The 18761-nt window shown below is 50.3% G+C and overlaps 1 protein-coding gene across 1 annotated transcript; it reads left to right on the top strand.

The window, feature by feature from the left end:
* The first annotated feature begins 4221 nt into the window (after nt 1–4221).
* On the top strand, nt 4222–10101 carry AVPR1A (arginine vasopressin receptor 1A). The gene is made up of 2 exons (XM_001520627.4): nt 4222–5203; nt 7755–10101. The coding sequence occupies exons 1-2, from the start codon at nt 4222–4224 to the stop codon at nt 8039–8041; spliced, it is 1269 nt and encodes a 422-aa protein (XP_001520677.2). The 3' UTR covers nt 8042–10101.
* Nucleotides 10102–18761: the final 8660 nt, after the last annotated feature.

Here is an 18761-nt window from a genome sequence, read left to right as displayed (position 1 = left end):
GGGACAAAGATGCGGGGCTGCTGGGGGCTGCGGGAGGTCGGGGAATAATAACAATAATTAACAATAATGATAGAGAAGCAGCGTGGCTCAGTGGAAAGAGCTAGCGCTTGGGAGTCAGAGGTCATGGGTTCGAATTTCGCCTCTGCCCCTTGTCAGCTGTGTGACTGTGGCCAAGTCACTTAACTTCTCTGGGCCTCAGTTACCTCATCTGTAAAATGGGGATGAAGACTGTGAGCCCCACGTGGGACAACCTGATTCCCCTGTGTCTATCCCAGCGCTTATAATAATAATAATAATAATGTTGGTATTTGTTAAGCGCTTACTATGTGCAGAGCACTGTTCTCAGCGCTGGGGGAGATACAGGGTCATCAGCTTGTCCCACACGAGGCTCACAGTTAAACCCCAGTTAATCCCCATTTTCCAGTTGAGGGAAGTGAGGCACAGAGAAGTGAAGTAGCTTGCCCACAGTCATACAGCTGACAAGTGGCGGAGCCGGGATTCGAACTCATGACCTCTGACGCCCCAGCCCGGGCTCTTTCCACTGAGCCACGCTTAGAACAGTGCTCTGCACATAGTAAGCGCTTAACACTTAACTTCTCTGTGCCTCAGTTCCCTCATCTGTAAAATGGGGATTAAAGACTGTGAGCCCCACGTGGGACGACCTGATTCCCCTGTGTCTACCCCAGCGCTGAGAACAGTGCTCTGCACGTAGTAAGCGCTTAACAAATACCAACATTATTATCATTATTAAATACCAACTTTATTATTATTATTATTAAGGTCTGGGTCACGGCCCCACCCCCAACCCCTCCCCCAGGTCCGGCCTCGGCCCCACCCCCAGCCCCAGGCCCCTCCCCCGGCCCCGGCCCCGACCCCCTCCCCCCCCCCCCCCCCCCGGCCCCGTCCGGCCCGTGCTGCAGAAGGGCAACATCTCACCCTCCTCCAGAGAACGGACCCCGCACACGCCCGCACACACACACACACACGCACGCACCCGGGCAGACACAGACATAGATCCAGACCCAGACGGACGGCGAGAGCGGGGTTGGGTCCCGGGCACGGTCCGGGAGCCGGTCCTGTGTGCGAGAGCAGGTCCTGGGTGCGGGAGTCGGTCCTGGACGGGAGAGAGCGGGGTTGGGTCCCGGGCTCGGTCCGGTGTGCGAGAGCAGGTCCTCTGGGCGGGAGCCGGTCCGGTGTGCGGGAGCCGGTCCTGGGTGCGAGAACCGATCCTGCGCGGGAGCCGGTCCTGCGGGCGAGAACCGGTCCTGTGTGCGGGAGTCGGTCCTGTGTGCGGGAGCCGGTCCTGTGTGCGAGAGCCGGTCCTGCGCGAAAGTCGGTCCTGTGTGCGGGAGCCGGTCCTGTGTGCGAGAACCGGTCCTGCGCGAGAGCCGGTCCTGTGTGCGGGAGTCGCTCCTGTGAGGGAGTCGGTCCTGTGTGCGGGAATCGGTCCTGTGTGCGAGAACTGGTCCTGCGCGAAAGTCGGTCCTGTGTGCGGGAGCCGGTCCTGTGTGCGAGAACCGGTCCGGTGTGCGAGAACCGGTCCCGTGTGCGGGAGCCGGTCCCGTGTGAGGGAGTCGGTCCCGTGTGCGGGAATCGGTCCTGTGTGCGAGAACCGGTCCTGCGCGAAAGTCGGTCCTGCGCGGGAGCCGGTCCTGTGTGCGAGAACCGGTCCGGTGTGGGAGCCGGTCCCGTGTGCGAGAACCGGTCCTGCGCGGGAGTCGGGGCGCCCAGGCGGTCGGCAGATCCCGCACCCAGAGCCGCCACCACCCTTAGGAGTCGTGGGGGTGGCCCTGGGGGTCGGGGGGGGGGGTCGGGGTGGTTCTTATTGGCGTTGTTATTGTTGTTGTTATTGTGACAGTCGTAGCGTCCAAGGACCGAGGGAAGGAGGGCAGTGGAGGGCTGGGAGCCTGCCGGCCGACACACCCGGTGGCGTTGCACCCTCCCCCGAGCGCTCAGTCCAGTGCTCCGCACGCGGTAAACGCTCAAAAAATACCATTGCTTGCTTGATTGTTACATTGTCCTCTCCCAAGCGCTCAGTCCAGTGCTCCGCACGCGGTAAGCGCTCAAAAGATACCATTGCTTGCTTGGTTATTGTACTGCACTCTCCCAAGCGCTTAGTTCAGTGCTCTGCACACGGTAAACGCTCAATAAATACCACTGCTTGACCGTGGTGTCCTCTCCCAAGCGCTCAGTCCGGTGCCCTGCACACGGTTAAGCGCCTCCCAAAATACCATTGCTTGCTTGTCATATTGCACTCTCCCAAGCGTTTAGCTCAGTGCTCTGCACACGCTAAGCGCTCAAAAATTACCAGTGATCGATTGTTCTACTGTCCTCTCCCCAGCGTTTAGTCCAGTGCTCCGCACAAGGTAAGCGCTGAATCAATACCGTTGCTTCTTAGAGTTTACTCTCCCGAGCGCTTAGTCCAGTGCTCTTGCACACGATAAGCGCTCAATAAATCCCACTGATTGTTGTAGTGTCCTCTCCCAGGCGCTTAGTCGAGTGCCGCGCACACGGTAAGCGCTCAATCAATACCGTTGATTGATTGTTTTATTGTCCTCTCCCAAGCGATTAGTCCAGTGCTCCGCACACGGTAAAAGATCAATAAATACGATTGAATGAAAGTAAGCGCTCAGTAAATACTATTGTTATCTTGTAGTTTCCCAAAGGGACTAGTCCAGTGCTCTGCACACGGTAAAAGATCAATAAATACGATTGAATGAAAGTAAGCGCTCAATAAATACTATTGTTATATTGTAGCTCCCCAAACGATTAGTCCAGTGCTCCGCGCTCAGCAGGCGCTCAGTCAATAGCGCTGATTGATATAGTGTACTCTCCCCAGCGCTTAGTTCAATGCTCTGCACTCAGCAGGCGCTCAATCAATACCCGTGATCGATATATTGTACTCTTCCGAGCGCTTAGTCCAGTGCACCGCACACAGTAAGCGCTCAATCAATAGCGTTGTTCTATTGTAGTCTCCCAAGCGCTCCGCACATAGCAAACGCCCAAATAATCGCGTTGTGATATTGCAGTCAACCAAGCGCTCAGTCCAGTGCTCTGCACAAGGTAAGCGCTCAAACAATAGCGTTGTTATATATTGTAGTTTCCCAAGCGCTCAGTGCAGTGCCCCGCACATAGCAAACGCTCAAATAATCGCGTTGTGATATTGCAGTCTCCCAAGCGCTCAGTCCAGTGCTCAGCACAAGGTAAGCGCTCAGACAATAGCGTTGTTATATATTGTAGCCGCCCAAGCGCTCAGTGCAGTGCTCCGCACATAGCAAACGCTCAAATAATCGTGTTGTGATATTGCAGTGTCCCAAGCGCTCAGTCCAGTGCTCTGCACAGGGTAAGCGCTCAAACAATAGCGTTGTTATATATAGTAGTTTCCCAAACGCTCAGCCCAGTGCTCCGCACATAGTGAGCGCTGCATCAATCGCGTGGTGGTATTGCAGTCTCCCAAGCGCTCAGTGCAGTGCTCCGCACGTAGCAAACGCTCAAACAATCGCGTTGTGATATTGCAGTCTCCCAAGCGCTCAGTCCAGTGCTCTGCACAGGGTAAGCGCTCAAACAATAGCGTTGTTATATATTGTAGTTTCCCAACCGGTCAGCCCAGTGCTCTGCACGAGCGCCCCATCAATCGCGTTGTGATAGTGTAACCTCCCAAGCGCTCAGTGCCGTGCTCCGCACATAGCAAACGCTCAAACAATCGCGTGGTGATATTGCAGTGTCCCAAGCGCTCAGTCCAGTGCTCTGCACAAGATAAGCGCTCAAACAATAGCGTTGTTAAATATAGTAGCCTCCCAAGCGCTCAGTGCAGCGCTCCGCACGTAGTAAGCGCTCAAACAATCGCGTGGTAATATTGCAGTGTCCCAAGCGCTCAGTCCAGTGCTCTGCACAAGGTGAGCGCTCAGACAATAGCGTTGTTAAATATAGTAGCCTCCCAAGCGCTCAGTGCAGTGCTCTGCACGTAGCAAACGCTCAAACAATCGCGTTGCGATAGTGCAGCCTCCCAAGCGCTCAGTGCAGTGCACCGCACGTCGTGAGCGCTCCATCAATCGCGTTGTGATCCCCAGCGCTCATTCATTCATTCATTCATTCATTCATTCGTTCATTCGTCTTTTTTTGAGTTGACCGTGGGCGGAGCAGCGGACTAAGCCCGGGGCAAGTAGAGTCGGATCGATCCGTGATCGATCCGTGATCGATCGATCGATGAGGGGAGGCCCGATGCCCTTGTCCGACGGGCCCGCGAGCGGCTGGGCCGCCTGGGCCCGCAACGGGAGCGCGGGCGCGGGCACGGGCGCGGGGGCGAGCGCGGGGGCGGGGGCGGAGGGCGGCGGGCGGAACGGCAGCGCCCCCTTCGGGCGGAACGAGGAGCTGGCCAAGCTGGAGGTGGCCGTGCTGGCCGTGACCTTCGCCGCGGCCCTGCTGGGCAACTGCAGCGTGCTGCTGGCCCTCCACCGCACGCCCCGCAAGACGTCCCGCATGCACCTGTTCATCCGCCACCTCAGCCTGGCCGACCTGGCCGTGGCCTTCTTCCAGGTGCTGCCGCAGCTCTGCTGGGACGTGACCCACCGCTTCCGGGGCCCCGACGGGCTGTGCCGCGTGGTCAAGCACCTGCAGGTGTTCAGCATGTTCGCCTCGGCCTACGTGCTGCTGGCCATGACGGCCGACCGCTACATCGCCGTCTGCCACCCGCTGAAGACCCTGCAGCGGCCGGCCCGCCGCTCGCGGGCCATGATCGCCGCCGCCTGGACGCTGAGCCTGCTGCTGAGCGTCCCGCAGTACTTCGTCTTCTCCTTCGGCGAGGTCCAGCCGGGCTCCGGGGTCTTCGACTGCTGGGCCGACTTCGTGCAGCCCTGGGGGCAGAAGGCCTACGTCACCTGGATGACGGCCAGCATCTTCCTCGCCCCCGTCCTCGTCCTGGCCACCTGCTACGGCTTCATCTGCTATCACATCTGGCGCAACATCCGGGGCAAGACGGGCCTCGGGCCTAGGCCCGGCCTCGGCCTCGGGCCCGGGGCCGGAGCCGGTCCCCCGGGCCGTCTCCTCCTCACCCCCTGCGTCAGCAGCATCAAGAGCATCTCCAGGGCCAAGATCCGCACCGTCAAGATGACCCTGGTCATCGTCACCGTCTACGTCGTCTGCTCGGCCCCGTTCTTCGTCGTCCAGATGTGGTCCACCTGGGACGTCCGGTTCGTCTGGCTGGGTAATGAGGAGAAATCACCACGACGAGAGGAGAGGCGGCGGGGACCGGCGGGGAGAGCGCCGGCCCGGGCGTCCCAAGGTCACGGGTTCTCGCCCCGCCTCGGCCAAGGCACTCCACTGCTCTGGGCCTCCGTTCCCTCATCCGGAAATCGGGGGTGGAGAACGTGAGCCCCATGTGGGCCGGGGACCTTGCCCGACCTCGCGTACTTGGATCCACCCCAGCGCTTGGTACGGCGCCTGGCACGTAGCAAGTGCCTTTTAACAGATAATACCACAAAAAAGGGGGTCTGCTCCCTCGGCGGGGCGGGGAGGGTCTCAAATAATAATAATTGTGGTGTTTCTTAAGTGCTTACTGTGTGCCAGGAACGGCACTGAGCGCTGGGGTGGATAGGAGATAATCCCCTGTCTCACATGGGGCTCACAGTCTCAATCTCCATTTTACAGATGAGGGAACCGAGGCACAGAGAAGTTAGTGAGTTGCCCGCGGTCACACAGCAGGAGTCTCGCCTCTATATGTCGGTCTGTCGGATTGCTCCGTGGCCACCGGCATCAGTTTAACACCATATCCCCCTCTTTCCCCCCCACCCTCGCCCCTGTCCTCATCCGGGCCTCCTGCTACGGCTTCATCAGCAGGCCGTGGCCTTCATTGGTTCCAGAGTCGTTCAGCCTTTCTGCCCCATACACACCCCTAGGTGATAATTATCAGGTGCCTGATGGCTCTTCTGTGCCAAGCAATGTCCCCGACGCGAGGGTAGATGTGAGCTAATCAGGCCACTCACAGTCCCTGACCCACATGGAGCTCATGATCTAAGGGAGAGGGAGAACAAGGATTGAATCCCCATTTTACAGATGGGGAAGCTGAGGCACAGAGAAGTGATTTGTCCACGGTCACCCAGCAGGCCAGCGGCAGAGCCGAGAGAGGTGCATTTCTCGTTAGCGGTGTTTTCGGGGAAGTATTTCAACGAGTAATGAAAACTTTGGTCTGATGGACTCCTGTGTAAATATTTAAAGGTGGATTTTGACCCAATATACTGGTGTTAAAGTCTGAAGTGGACAGCGGTTATAAACCGTTCCTCTCCTCCCAGTGCTGATGGACACCATTTGAATGTTTATTAAACACCAGCCAGACTGGATGTGTGATTTCTAAATTTTACTCTTTCACACCTCGTTAAAAACGGTTTGGTTGTGCTCTTTTCCTAAGGATTTCATGTGGGCTTGGATCTCTTCAGCTCTTTGAAGGAAAAAAAAAACATTTTTAAAGACACTTTTCCAAGACAGATATCTTACGGACACTGTACAGCCTTATGGGAAGCCGCGCGGCTCAGTGGAAAGAGCACGGGCTTGGGAGTCAGAGGTGGTGGGTTTTCGAATCCCGGCTCCCCCACTTGTCAGCTGTGTGACTGTGGGCAAGTCACTTAACTTCTCTGTGCCTCAGTTACCTCATCTGTAAAATGGGGATGAAGACTGGGAGCCTCACGTGGCACGACCTGATTACCCTGTATCTACCCCGGTGCTTAGAACAGTGCTCTGCACATAGTAAGCGCTTAACAAATACCAACATTATTATTATTTTAAGAGCAGGGAACTGGATGTTCTTCTCCAAAGGGAACATGTCCGAGTTGTTAAATAGACTTTTGATGAGCAGATCAAGATCAAGCAGACCTTTCTGAATGTTAAAGGTCAATCTACACACTCATCCAGAAAGGTTTATTGTAAATGACTGGCCATCTAGGAGTAGGCTCTGTCCAGTTTAGTCTGATGATAATCTCTTGGGGTGACCTGCTTGAAATTTTAATGTCTGCTGAGAAAAATCATTTGAACTACATCTGGCATTCTGAGAGGGGAAGGTCCGCGTTCAAGCTTAAGCAGTCTGCCCTGTAACCAATTCTGGCCCTTGGTATTGTGATTTTCTTAAAGAATCCCGACTCTGACACTTGTCAGCTGTGTGACTGTGGGCAAGTCACTTAACTTCTCTGTGCCTCAGTTTCCTCATCTGTAAAATGGGGATGAAGACTGGGAGCCTCACGTGGGACAACCTGATTACCCTGTATCTACCCCAGCGCTTAGAACAGTGCTCTGCACATAATAAGCGCTTAACAAATACCAACATTATAATTATTATTAAAGAAGGTGATATCTTTACTTCCAAAGTAGCCACACTCTGTTGAATAAGTATATATTCATCTTCAGGCTATTTTAAAGCTTTTAGATTTTATAATCCTGATAATTGTGGCATTTGTTAAGAGCTTACTACACTCTTACTTTGTAATAGTTTGTTACTATTCTCTTCTCTCTTGGGTAACCCTTTTGTGCAAAGCCTCCTAAAAGCATTCAGTCCATTAAACCTCTCAGTGTCTCCACTGACTTTAGTTCCAACTCTCCATTTGCAACCTTAACTACCACCTAATGCAGTCAGGGATTTGGGTTTCTTCTTCTCTCTCAATCCAACTGTTGAGCGGCCACAGTGGCATCTAAAGTAGTGCAGGGAATCACCCGTGTTTTCTTCTACCGGCGGTAACAGTGCCCTCTTTGATTTTCTTTTTTTCCACAAGCCTCCGAAGACGCCGTGGTTACCATCACCGCCTTATTAGCCAGCCTGAACAGTTGCTGCAATCCGTGGATCTACATGTTCTTTAGCGGCCATCTCCTGCAAGACTGCATCCAAAGCTTCCCCTGCTGTCGGAAGTCCCGGCAAAAGTTGACTAAAGAAGATTCGGATAGCCTGAGCAGACGACAGACTTCTTTGACTAACAACCGGAGTCCCACAAACAGTTCAGGCGCCTGGAGGGATTCCCCTAGATCTTCCAAATCTACTAAATTCATTCCTGTTTCAACTTGACTCCTTGGTTCGCGCCGTCTGACGGGACTTGGCACGTTTGTAATGGACAATTTAGCACTTTCAGTGGACAAAGCCAGAGATCCAAGGTGGAAGATACCGTAAAAGTACAGTATTTTTAGATCATGGTGCTCTCCCTCTTGCGAATAGAAGTCAAAAGTTATTTTCCATTGTAGAAAGCTCACGGCGTCAAGATAGGGGGAACTGAGCCGCCGAATGCTGTCGGAGTTCTTTTTCTAGGATAAAACTCTCGGCTTTATTCTCTATTCCTGATCTGGCAAGTGTTTGGCTGGCTTAACGATAACGTGATCAAAGGCTTTGTTTATGAACCGCTGAGATGGTTCATTTTAAAGTAGTCAAGAAAATTAGATTAGGTCAACGGAAGTCAGGCTACAGGTGATATCGAATCACCATTAAAATGGCCCCAGTATTCTACTTCCTGAAATTTCTGCGGCTTTTTACTATCGTGGTAATATTGACAATCACAAGGAAGCCTAAGGACCATAGTGGACTAGTTAAATATACTTAGATCCTTTTATTTTATTTTTTGAGCGGTATGTGCCGGACACTGTACCATGTGCTGGGGTAGATGAAAAAGATGGTCGGATTAGGCACAGTCCGTGTCCCACATGGGGCTCACAGTCTTAACCCCCATTTTACGGATGTGGTAACCGAGGCACTGAAAAGTCAAGTGACTTGCCCAAGGTCACACAGCAGACAAGTGGCAGAGCCAGGATTAGAACTCGGGTCCTCTGCCCTCCAGCCCCGTGCTCTCTCCGCTAGGCCACGTGATCTTTCGACTCTGTCCTCAAAGGTACTTGAAGGAGCGGACTCGGTGTTGGACAGAAATCTATCTTCTGTGTCATTATGGTATTCGGATGAATCAGACTGCATAATTGGAAGCGTAATGTAGAACAGGATGCTATCAGCCAAGAATTCGATATCCGTTGAATATGTGACAGGTGTCTTCAAGTGGACAGATGGGGGACGCTATTAAGAAAAAACCCACCCTCCAGCCACCGTTGAATACCAGCAGTCAGCACTGCCCTGCTTAGAGAGTGACCGGACTTCTGTCGATCGGAATTCTTTGGGGAACCTCGTGATCTTCGCTTCTACTTAACCACGTTTTACCTTGAGGTAGAGACCTCTCCAGCTCTGTCAAGGGAGTGTGGGGAGGACCACGTGTTGGACCAGAGAGGGCTTCTGGGGTGGTGCTTCACAGCGCTTAGAAGAGTGCCTGGCACATAGTAAGCACTTAACAAATACCATAATGATTATAGTGAATGCTCAATAAATACCACTCCCTGACTGTTTGATTCCACAGTTGTGTGATTCTGCTGGAGATTCTCCTGCCCCTGCCCTGGATCTGCTGATTTTCAGGCTTAAAAAAAACTCTTTCTGGGTTCAAGTCCTCTAGACTCTAAGCTCTATGTGGCAGGGAACCCTGCTTAAAAACGGCGTTTCAGAGGCCGAGCGAACCTCTTCTGTAATCGCTGCAGAATTCACTGGCCACGTGCTCTCCCAACCGTTCAGTCTCTAGACTGTAAGATCGCCGTCGGCAGCCAACGTGTCCGTTTATTGTTCTAGTGTACTCTCCTAAGCGCTGAGTACAGTGCTCTGCACACAGCGATCAATAAATGCGATTGAATGAATGAACGAACGCTGTAGTGTTCTCTCCCCAACACTTAGTTCAGTGCTGTGCACACAGAGAGCGCTCAATACGATTGAATGACAGGCAGCCCTGCTCAATGTTTCAAGAAGAGTCAACATAATACTCCCAAACTTGACTGTAAACTCGTCGTATGGGCTGGGAACGTGCCTGTTAGGTTGTTCTACTGTACTCTCCTAAGTGCTTAGTGCAGGCTCTGTACACAGTAAGCGCTCAATAAATACAATTGACAGGAAGAGACTCAAGTGGTTTGCATATGATGTATCTGTGGCATCTAGGTCTCTGCTGTCTTTTATTGATTTTATTATTTTAATACTATCCTGCAGTCTTTTCATTGTCAGACATCCATTGTTCAAATCTGAAGGTTAAATAAAATTTTTTTTATTGGTCAAAACTATGGATCTCATGTCTTGGATTTCAACTTTCAAAATGAAAATCTGATTCCTATGTTGTAGGGGAAATTAATATTTTTATATTAAATATATAAATTATTAATAATAAAAAATAAAATTTCTGCATTTAGAGGTAGAAACTGTTCTCTCCAACAAGGTGAATGGGAGGCACACAAGAAAAAAATCAGATCATCCTTTGTTCAAAAGCAAATTCTAATCTTACTTTGTCATATCGCTTCTCTCTTCAGGTGCTTATATCACATCTCTCTTGGGGTGTGTTAGCTTTTAAATCTTCCTGCTGATCTCTTACTTTTCCTCATGGAGACAATGAAGCTTTCATTAGACATAAATTCTTTCTGTTCCAAAGAGAACCAATATATAAATTCATTCATTCAATAGTATTTATTGAGCACTTACTCTGTGCAGAGCACTGTACTGAGCGCTTGGAATGTACAATTTGGCAGCAGAGACAATCCCTGCCCATTGATGGACAACTGACTTAATACCAGATGACTGTTCACTTACCCCCCCACCCCCAGTCTCCCGGGCGAAGAAGCCGAAAAAATGACCCCACCAAGTACTATAAACAGCACACCACCACGACAAGAGGTGGCCTTTTTGCATGACCAGCGTGGCCGGGACTGTGGACCGCCCCCATTGGCCTTTTCAGTCATACGTGCACTCACAGGGAAGTACCATTCATTCTTTCATTTATTTATATTTACTGAACACTTGTGCGCAAAGCACTGTACTAATTGGGAGAGCACCGTCGATGCAATTTCCTAGAATACAAAGGAAAACATAAAGATATGCAACTAAATGACTGTGGATTAAATATGAGGGGAAACTTTTCTTCCCCATTTGTACACGAGACAGAGAGATATTGAAATCAATAGAAGAATCTGGGTAATGCCCCTTAACACGTCTTCTTCATGCTGGCCTTTCCAATCCCTAACTCTTCGCTCCCTGGGTGGACATGTACACAGAAAAATAAGTTTTCACAAGGACTAGATCTTTGGTTCCATTTCCTAAAGTAAGAAATACTTCTCTTTAAAGGGAGCTATTCAAATTAACAGGCCAATAAGAGGATCTATCTATCCATCAATATCAATTGATAGATGTCACACCAGGTGCTATGTTGACTTTATAAATCTACTGTAAGGGGAGGAACGCAGCAGCCGAATGAAAATTTGTGTAGATCACATCTTCTACTTCACCGACAGTTGCTCCTTGTTTCTCATCCCATCAAAGGGAAGGTAAATACTGTGTGACCTTGGTCAAGTCGCTTAACTTATCTGCTCCTCAGTCTCCACAACTGTAAAATAGGGATTAATACTGTGAGGCCCTTGTGAGGCATTGACTATGTCTGACTTGATTACCTTGTATCAATGCCAGCGCTTAGAACAGTGTTTGACACATAGACATAGCATAATCTAGGGGAAGGAACACAGCCTTGGGAGTCAGAGGACTTGAGTTCCAATTCCAGCTCTGTCAATTGCTGTGTGAAATTGGGTAAGTCACTCATCTTCCTTGGCCCTCAGTTTGCTCAACTGTAAAATAGGGATTCAATACCTGTTCTCCTAGACTGTGAACCCTATGCTTGACAGGAACTATGTCCAGTCAACCAACGATATTTATTGAGTGCTTTTCGTTCATTCATTCATTCAATCATATTTATTCCAAACACTTTACTAAGCACTTGGGAAAGTACAGTACAGCAGTAAAGAGTGACAGTCCCTGTCCACAACCAGCTCACAGCCTAGAATGGGGGAGACAGACATCAAAACAAACAGCTATCAATATAAATAAATAAAATGACAGATATATACATAAGTGCTGTGGGGTGGGGAGAGGGGCCAAGAGCAAAGGGAGCAAGTCAAGGTGATATAGAAGGGAAGGGATTGTCTAGACTAATCACCTTTCAGTCCATTCGAAACCTTTTTGAAGTCATTCATAGGCTAATCCTAAATCCAAATCCAAATCCTAAGGGATTGTCTCTATTGCTGTACTATACTTTCTAAGCGCTTAGTACAGTGGTCTCCACATAGTAAACCCTCAATAAATACGATTGAATGAATGAATGGAGTGGGAGATGAGGAAAAGTGGGGCTTAGTCTGGGAAGACCTCTTGGAGGAGAAGTATGATTATGCTTATCATGTACAGTGCACTGTCCTAAGCACTTAGGAGAATACCAAGAGAATTAGCAAATGTGTTCCCGGCCCAAAACTAATTAGCATGTATTTACCCCAGCACTTAGAACACTGTTTGGCACATTGTAAGCACTCAGCAAATACTATTTTTAAAAAATCATTAAAAAAAGAGAAAAGCAATGTACCTAGGGGAGAAAGCACAGGACTGAGAGTCCGAAGACCTGGGTTCCAATTCAGAATTACATTTTGCCTGCTGTCTGACCCCAAACAAGTCACACGACTTCTCTGAACCTCAATTTCCTCATCTATAAAATGAGGACTAAGGCTGGGATTCGCATGTGGGACCTGGACTGTGTCCTACCTGATTACCTCATATCTACCCCAGGGCTTAGAACAGTGCTTGGCACATAGTAAGCGCATTGATTACCTTTTATTAACCCCAGCACTTAGCAGCGCTTTGCATATAGTAAGCACTTAACAAATACCATCATTATTATTATAATAAATACCTGTTCTCCCTCACTGTTACACTGTGAGCCTTGTGTGGGGCAAGGACTGATGGTACTTGTTAAGCGCTAACTATGTGCCAAGCACTGTACTAAGCACTGGAGTACATACAAGGCAATCAGGTTGGACACAGTCTCTGCCCCACATTGGGTTTACACTCTTAATCCCCCTTTTTTTTTTTTACAGAGGAGGTAACTGAGGCACAGAGTAGTGAAGTGACTTGCCTGTCACATAGCAGACAAGTGGTGGAACGATTAGAACCCATGACCTTCCGACTCTTAAGCCCAGACTCCATCCACTACCCCATGCTGCTTCTCTCTGATCAGATTGTGAGGTATTTACACCTGGGCAGAGCACCATGCTTGGCAGATAGTAAATGCGTAACAAACAGCGCAGTTATTATTATGAGGAGCTGGTGTGGTGTTTTATGGATCCCCTGGCTAACATCAGTGTATGCTTATAGGGAGAGAGAGAGCAACGGGTTCAGAGTGTTACCTTCCTTGTGTATGTTCTCCCACTACGCTGTCCTGTATTATTTGACTCTAAAATTCCCACTCCTTTCCTCGCTGCCCTGTATTGGCCACCTAAAGCCAATGGTGGGTAAAAGAGTGTAAACCTGACCCCATGGATCAATGGAGAGAGGCAGTTATTATTATTAAGTGCTGTCGAGTCGTTTCCAATTAGGGCTAAGTGGAGTGAGGCAAAGCAAAGCAAAACTTTTTCAATGAGCTAGTTAATCCACGCTGCTTCAGTAATCGTGGCTCAGTGGAAAGAGCATGGGCTTTGGAGTCAGGGCTCATGAGTTCGAATCCCAGCTCTGCCACTTGTCGGCTGTGTGACTGTGGGCAAGTCACTTAACTTCTCTGTGCCTCAGTTCCCTCATCTGTAAAATGGGGATTAAGACTGTGAGCCCCAGGTGGGACAACCTGATTCCCCTATGTCTACCCCAGCGCTTAGAACAGTGCTCGGCACATGGTAAGCGCTTAACAAATACCAACATTATTATTATTATTATTAATTGTCATATTTGTTCAGCGCTTACTATGTGCCAGGCACTGTACTAAGCGCTGGGGTGGGTACAGGCAATTTGGGATGGACACAGTCCCTGTCCTACATGGGGCTCACATTCTTCATCCCCATTTGCCAGATAAGGGGTGAATCAATCATTCATTCAATAGTATTTATTGAGCACTTACTATGTGCAGAGGTCTGTACTAAGCACTTGGAATGTACAATTCGGCAACATATAGAGACAATCCCTGCCAAATGAAGGGCTCAATCTAATCGGGGAAGACAGACCGCAGAGCGAAACAAAACGAAACAAAAACAAGACAACATTAACACGATAAATAGAAGCAAGGGGAGGTACACCTCATTAACAAAATAAATAGGGTAGTAAATATTATACACAAATGAGCACAGTGCTGAGGGGAAGGGAAGGGGAAAGGGGAAGAGCTGGGGGGGAGGGGAGGGGAAGCAGAAGGAAAGGGGGCTCAGCTGAGGGGAGGGGAAGGGGGAGGAGGAGAGGGTGGAGGTGGGGCAAAGGGAAAAGGGGGGCTCAGTCTGGGAAGGCCTCTTGGAGGAGGTGAACTCTCAGTAGGGCTTTGAAGGGGGGAGAGAGTTAATTTGGTGGACGTGAGGAGGGAGGGAATCCCAGGACAGCAGTAGGACGTGGGCCAGGGGTCGACGGCAGGCCAGGCGTGAACAGGGTCCGTGAGGAAGTGAGCGTCAGAGGAGCAGAGTGTACAGGGTGAGCAGTAGAAAGAGAGAAGGAAGGTGAGGTAGGAGGGGGCAAGGGGATGGAGAGCTTTGCAGCTGAGTGAGGAGTTATTGTTTCGTGCAGAGGTCGATAGGCAACCACTGGAGTTTTTGAGGAGGGGAGTGACATGCCCAGAGGGTTTCTGTAGGAAGATGATCCGGGCAGCGGAATGAAGAATAGACTGGAGCCGGGAGAGACAGGAGGAAGGGAGATCAGAGAGAAGGCTGACACAATAATCCAGTCGAGATATTATGGGAGCTTGTACCTGCACGATAGCCTTTTGGATGGAGGGGAAAAGACGGATCTTGGAGATATTTTAAAGGTGAGACCGGCAGGTGTTGGTGACAGATGGGATGTGTGGGGTGAATGACAGAGCTGAGTCAAGGATGACACCAAGGTTGCGGGCCTGTGAGACGGGAAGGATGGTCGTGCCATCCACAGTGGCGGAGAAGTCAGGGAGAAGACAGGGTTTGGGAGGGAAGATAAAGAGCTCAATTTTAGACAGTTTTGAGTTTTAGGTGGCAGGCAGACATCCAGGTGGAGACGTCCTGGAGACAGGAGGAGATATGAGCCTGAAGGGAGGAGGAGAGAAAGGGGAGGAGATGTAGATTTGGTTGTCACCTTCATAGAGGTGATAGTTGAAGCCGTGGGAGCGAATGAGTTCACCAAGGAAGTGAGTACAGATGGAGAACAGAAGAGGGTCGAGAACTGACCCTTGAGGAACCCCTACATTTAATGGTTGGGCGGGGGAGGAAGAGCCTGCGAAGGAGACCAAGAAGGACAGGCAGAAAGATAAGAGGAGAACCAGGAGAGGACGGAATCCATGTAGCTGAGGTGAGATAAGGTGTGGAGGAGAAAGGGATGGTCGACAGTGTCAAAGGCAGCTGAGAGGTCGAAGAAGATTAGGATAGAGTAGGAGCCATTGGATTTGCAAGAAGGAGGTCATGGGTGACCTTTGAGAGGAGTGGAGGGGATGAAAACCAGATTGGAGGGGGTCCAAGAGAGAGTTGGAGTTGATGAATTCAAGGCAGCGAGTGTCCCTGTTCTAGGAGCTTGGAAAGGAAGGGTAGGAGGGAGATAGGACGATAACTGGAAGGGGAAGTGGGGTCGAGAGAGGGTTCTTTTTAGGATGGGGGAGACATGGGCATGTTTGAAGGCAGAGGGGAAGAGGCCATTGGAGAGTGAGTGGTTAAAGATGGTAGTTAAGGAGGGAAGGAGGGAAGGGGCGATAGTTTTTATAAGGTGAGCGGGAATGGGGTCCAAAGCACAGGTGGAGGGGGTGGCACTTGCGAGGAGGGAGGAGATCTCCTCTGAGGATACTGCAGGGAAAGATGGGAAGGTAGGGGAGAGGGTTGGTGCGGGGGGGAGGCAGAAGGGGGAGGGGTGACTTTGGGGAGAGCTCAGACCTGATGGTGTTAATTTTCGTGATGAAGTAGGTGGCCAGATCACTGGGGGTGAGGGATGGGGGAGGGGGAGGAACAGGGGACCAGAGGAGAGCATTAAAAGTCTGGAACAATTGGCGGGGGTGAAGGGCATGGTTGTCAATAAGGGAAGCAAAGTAGCTTTGCCTGGCGGAGGAGAGGGCAGAGTCAAGGCAGGAAAGGATGAATTTGAAATGGATAAGGTTGGCTTGGTGCTTGGACCTTCGCCAGCAGCACTCAGCAGCTCGAGCGTAAGAGCGATGGAGGCGGACAGAGGCAGTGACCCAGGGCTGTGGGTTAGTGGAGCGAGAGCGGCGGAGGGAAAGGGGGGCGAGTGAGTTGAGATGAGTAGCGAGGTGGCGTTGAGAGCGGTGACCTGATCATCCAGAGTGGGAAGAGAGGATAGGGAGGCAAGGTGGGGAGAGATGCTTTTGGAGAGACGGATGGGATCAAGAGAGTGGAAGTCTCTGTGGGGGAGTAATACAGATTTGCAGGGGGAGGGAGTGTGAGAAAGGAGGCAGGTGAGAAGGTTATGGTCTGAGAGAGGGATTTCAGAATTGGTGAGGGTGGAGATAGTGCAGCGGTAGGAGATGACGAGATCGAGGGTGTGACTGAGTCGGTGAGTGGGCGAGGTGTGGTGGAGCAGGAGGTTGGCAGTCAAGGAGTGAAACCATGCGGGCGGTAGAGGAGTCACCAGTTGACTTGCCCAAGGTCTCACAGCAGACAAGTGGCGGAGCCGGGTTTGGAACACATGACCTTCTGACTCCCAGGCCCGTGCTCTATCCATACTGCCACACTGCTTCTAGTTAGTTTGCTTTCTGCACAAACATATCTCGGATAGCTTAAGTCAAAACAGTTCACTTAGAAATGAGTTCTGCATGAACTGTTTAAATATAAGAAATTTTGAGATTGCCAACTTTCCACTTTCATTTTTATAGATTTGGACTTGTACCCTTAAAGTACCTGATAGTCACCCCGCCCTCAGTCCTAAAGCATTTATGCATGTATTTGTAATTTATTTTAATGTCTGTCTCCCCTTCGAGACTGTAGGTTCCTTGCGAGTAGGGAACACATCTACGGACTCTGTTGTTGGCAATAAATAACAGCAGAAGCAGCATGGCTTAGTGGATGGAATATGATCCTGGGAGTCAGAAGGTCATGGGATCCAGGCTCCTCCACTTGTCTGCTGTGTGACCCTGGACAAGTCACTTTACTTCTCTGGGCCTCGGTGAACTCATCTGGAAAATGGGGATTAAGACTGTGAGCCCCACTTGAGACAGGGACTGTGTCCAATCCCGTTTGCTCGTATCCACCCCAGCACTTAGTACAGGGTCTGGCACAGAGTAAGCACTTGACAAATACCATAAATAGTAACAAGAATAACTGTGGTATTTATTAAGCACTTAATATGTGCCAAACACTGTGCTAAACTCTGGGGTAAATACAAGATCTACAGGTCCCACATGGGGCTAATCTTGTAAGTAGAAGGGGGAATGGGTATTGAATCCCCATTTTAGAGGTGAGGGAACTGAGGCCCAGAGATGTTAAGTAACTTGTCCTAGGTCACACAAGCAGGCAAGTGGCAGAGGCAGAATTAGAACCTGGGGCCTCTGGCTCCCAGCCCGTGCTCTATCCACTAGGCCCCGCTGCAACCTCCGCTCCCTCTCCAGCCTCGGCTGCATCTGCTCCCAAACCTCCACATCCACCGTCAATGCCAGAACTCCTTCTGGACCTGCCATTTTACGCCAGCTTGGCTTCACTCTGGGGCTTCTTACAATTGCTTGCAGAGAAAAACGTCAGGGAAAATGCGTCTACCAAACTCGCACTCCTCAAGAACCTTCAGTGGTTACCCATCTACCTCTTCATCAAATAGAAACTCCTCACCATTGGATTTAAAGCTCTCCATCACCTTGCCCCTCCTACTTCACCTCATTACTCTTCTACTACACGCCAGCCTGCACACTCGCTCCCCTAATGCCAATCTACTCACCGTACCCCAGTCTCCTCTATCTCCCCGCCGAACCCTGGTCCACGTCCTGCCTCTGGCCTGGAACGCCCTCCCTCTTCATATCTGACAAGACAGCTATGCTCACCTCCTTCAAAGTCTTAGTAAAGGCCCATCTCCTCCAAGAGGTCTTCCCTGATTAAGCCCTCCTCCCAATCCTTCCTGTGTTGCCTTGACTTGCTCCCTTCATTCATCCCCTATCCCAGCCCCATAGCACTTATATACACATCTGTCATATTTATGTATTCATTTATTTATTAATATCATTGTCTGCTTTCCTCTCTAGACTGTAGGCTCGTTATGGGGAGGAATGTTTCTGTTATATTGTACTCTCCCAAGCGCTTGATGCCATGCTCTGCACACAGTAATCACTCAGGAAATACAATGGAGCAGCGTGGCTCAGTGGAAAGAGCATGGGCTTTGGAGTCAGGGCTCATGAGTTCGAATCCCAGCTCTGCCACTTGTCGGCTGTGTGACTGTGGGCAAGTCACTTAACTTCTCTGTGCCTCAGTTCCCTCATCTGTAAAATGGGGATTAAGACTGTGAGCCCCACATGGGACAACCTGATTCCCCTATGTCTACCCCAGCGCTTAGAACAGTGCTCGGCACATAGTAAGCGCTTAACAAATACCAACATTAATGGACTGACTGTTATGTTGTACTCTCCCAAGAGCTCAGTATAGTGATCTGCACACAGTAAGCACTCAATAAATGCCTATGATTGAAAACACATTGATTGAAAGGATTGGCCAATGTCTCTAACTGCCACTGACAACAAGGACGATGAACCTGAACCTTGTTAGTCCAATCACTCATCATA

This window comes from Ornithorhynchus anatinus, chromosome 2 (assembly GCF_004115215.2).
Source record: "Ornithorhynchus anatinus isolate Pmale09 chromosome 2, mOrnAna1.pri.v4, whole genome shotgun sequence".
In the NCBI taxonomy this organism is placed as follows: domain Eukaryota; kingdom Metazoa; phylum Chordata; class Mammalia; order Monotremata; family Ornithorhynchidae; genus Ornithorhynchus; species Ornithorhynchus anatinus.
Note: the sequence above shows the minus strand (reverse complement) of the source record. Positions and strands in the feature narration are given on the sequence as shown.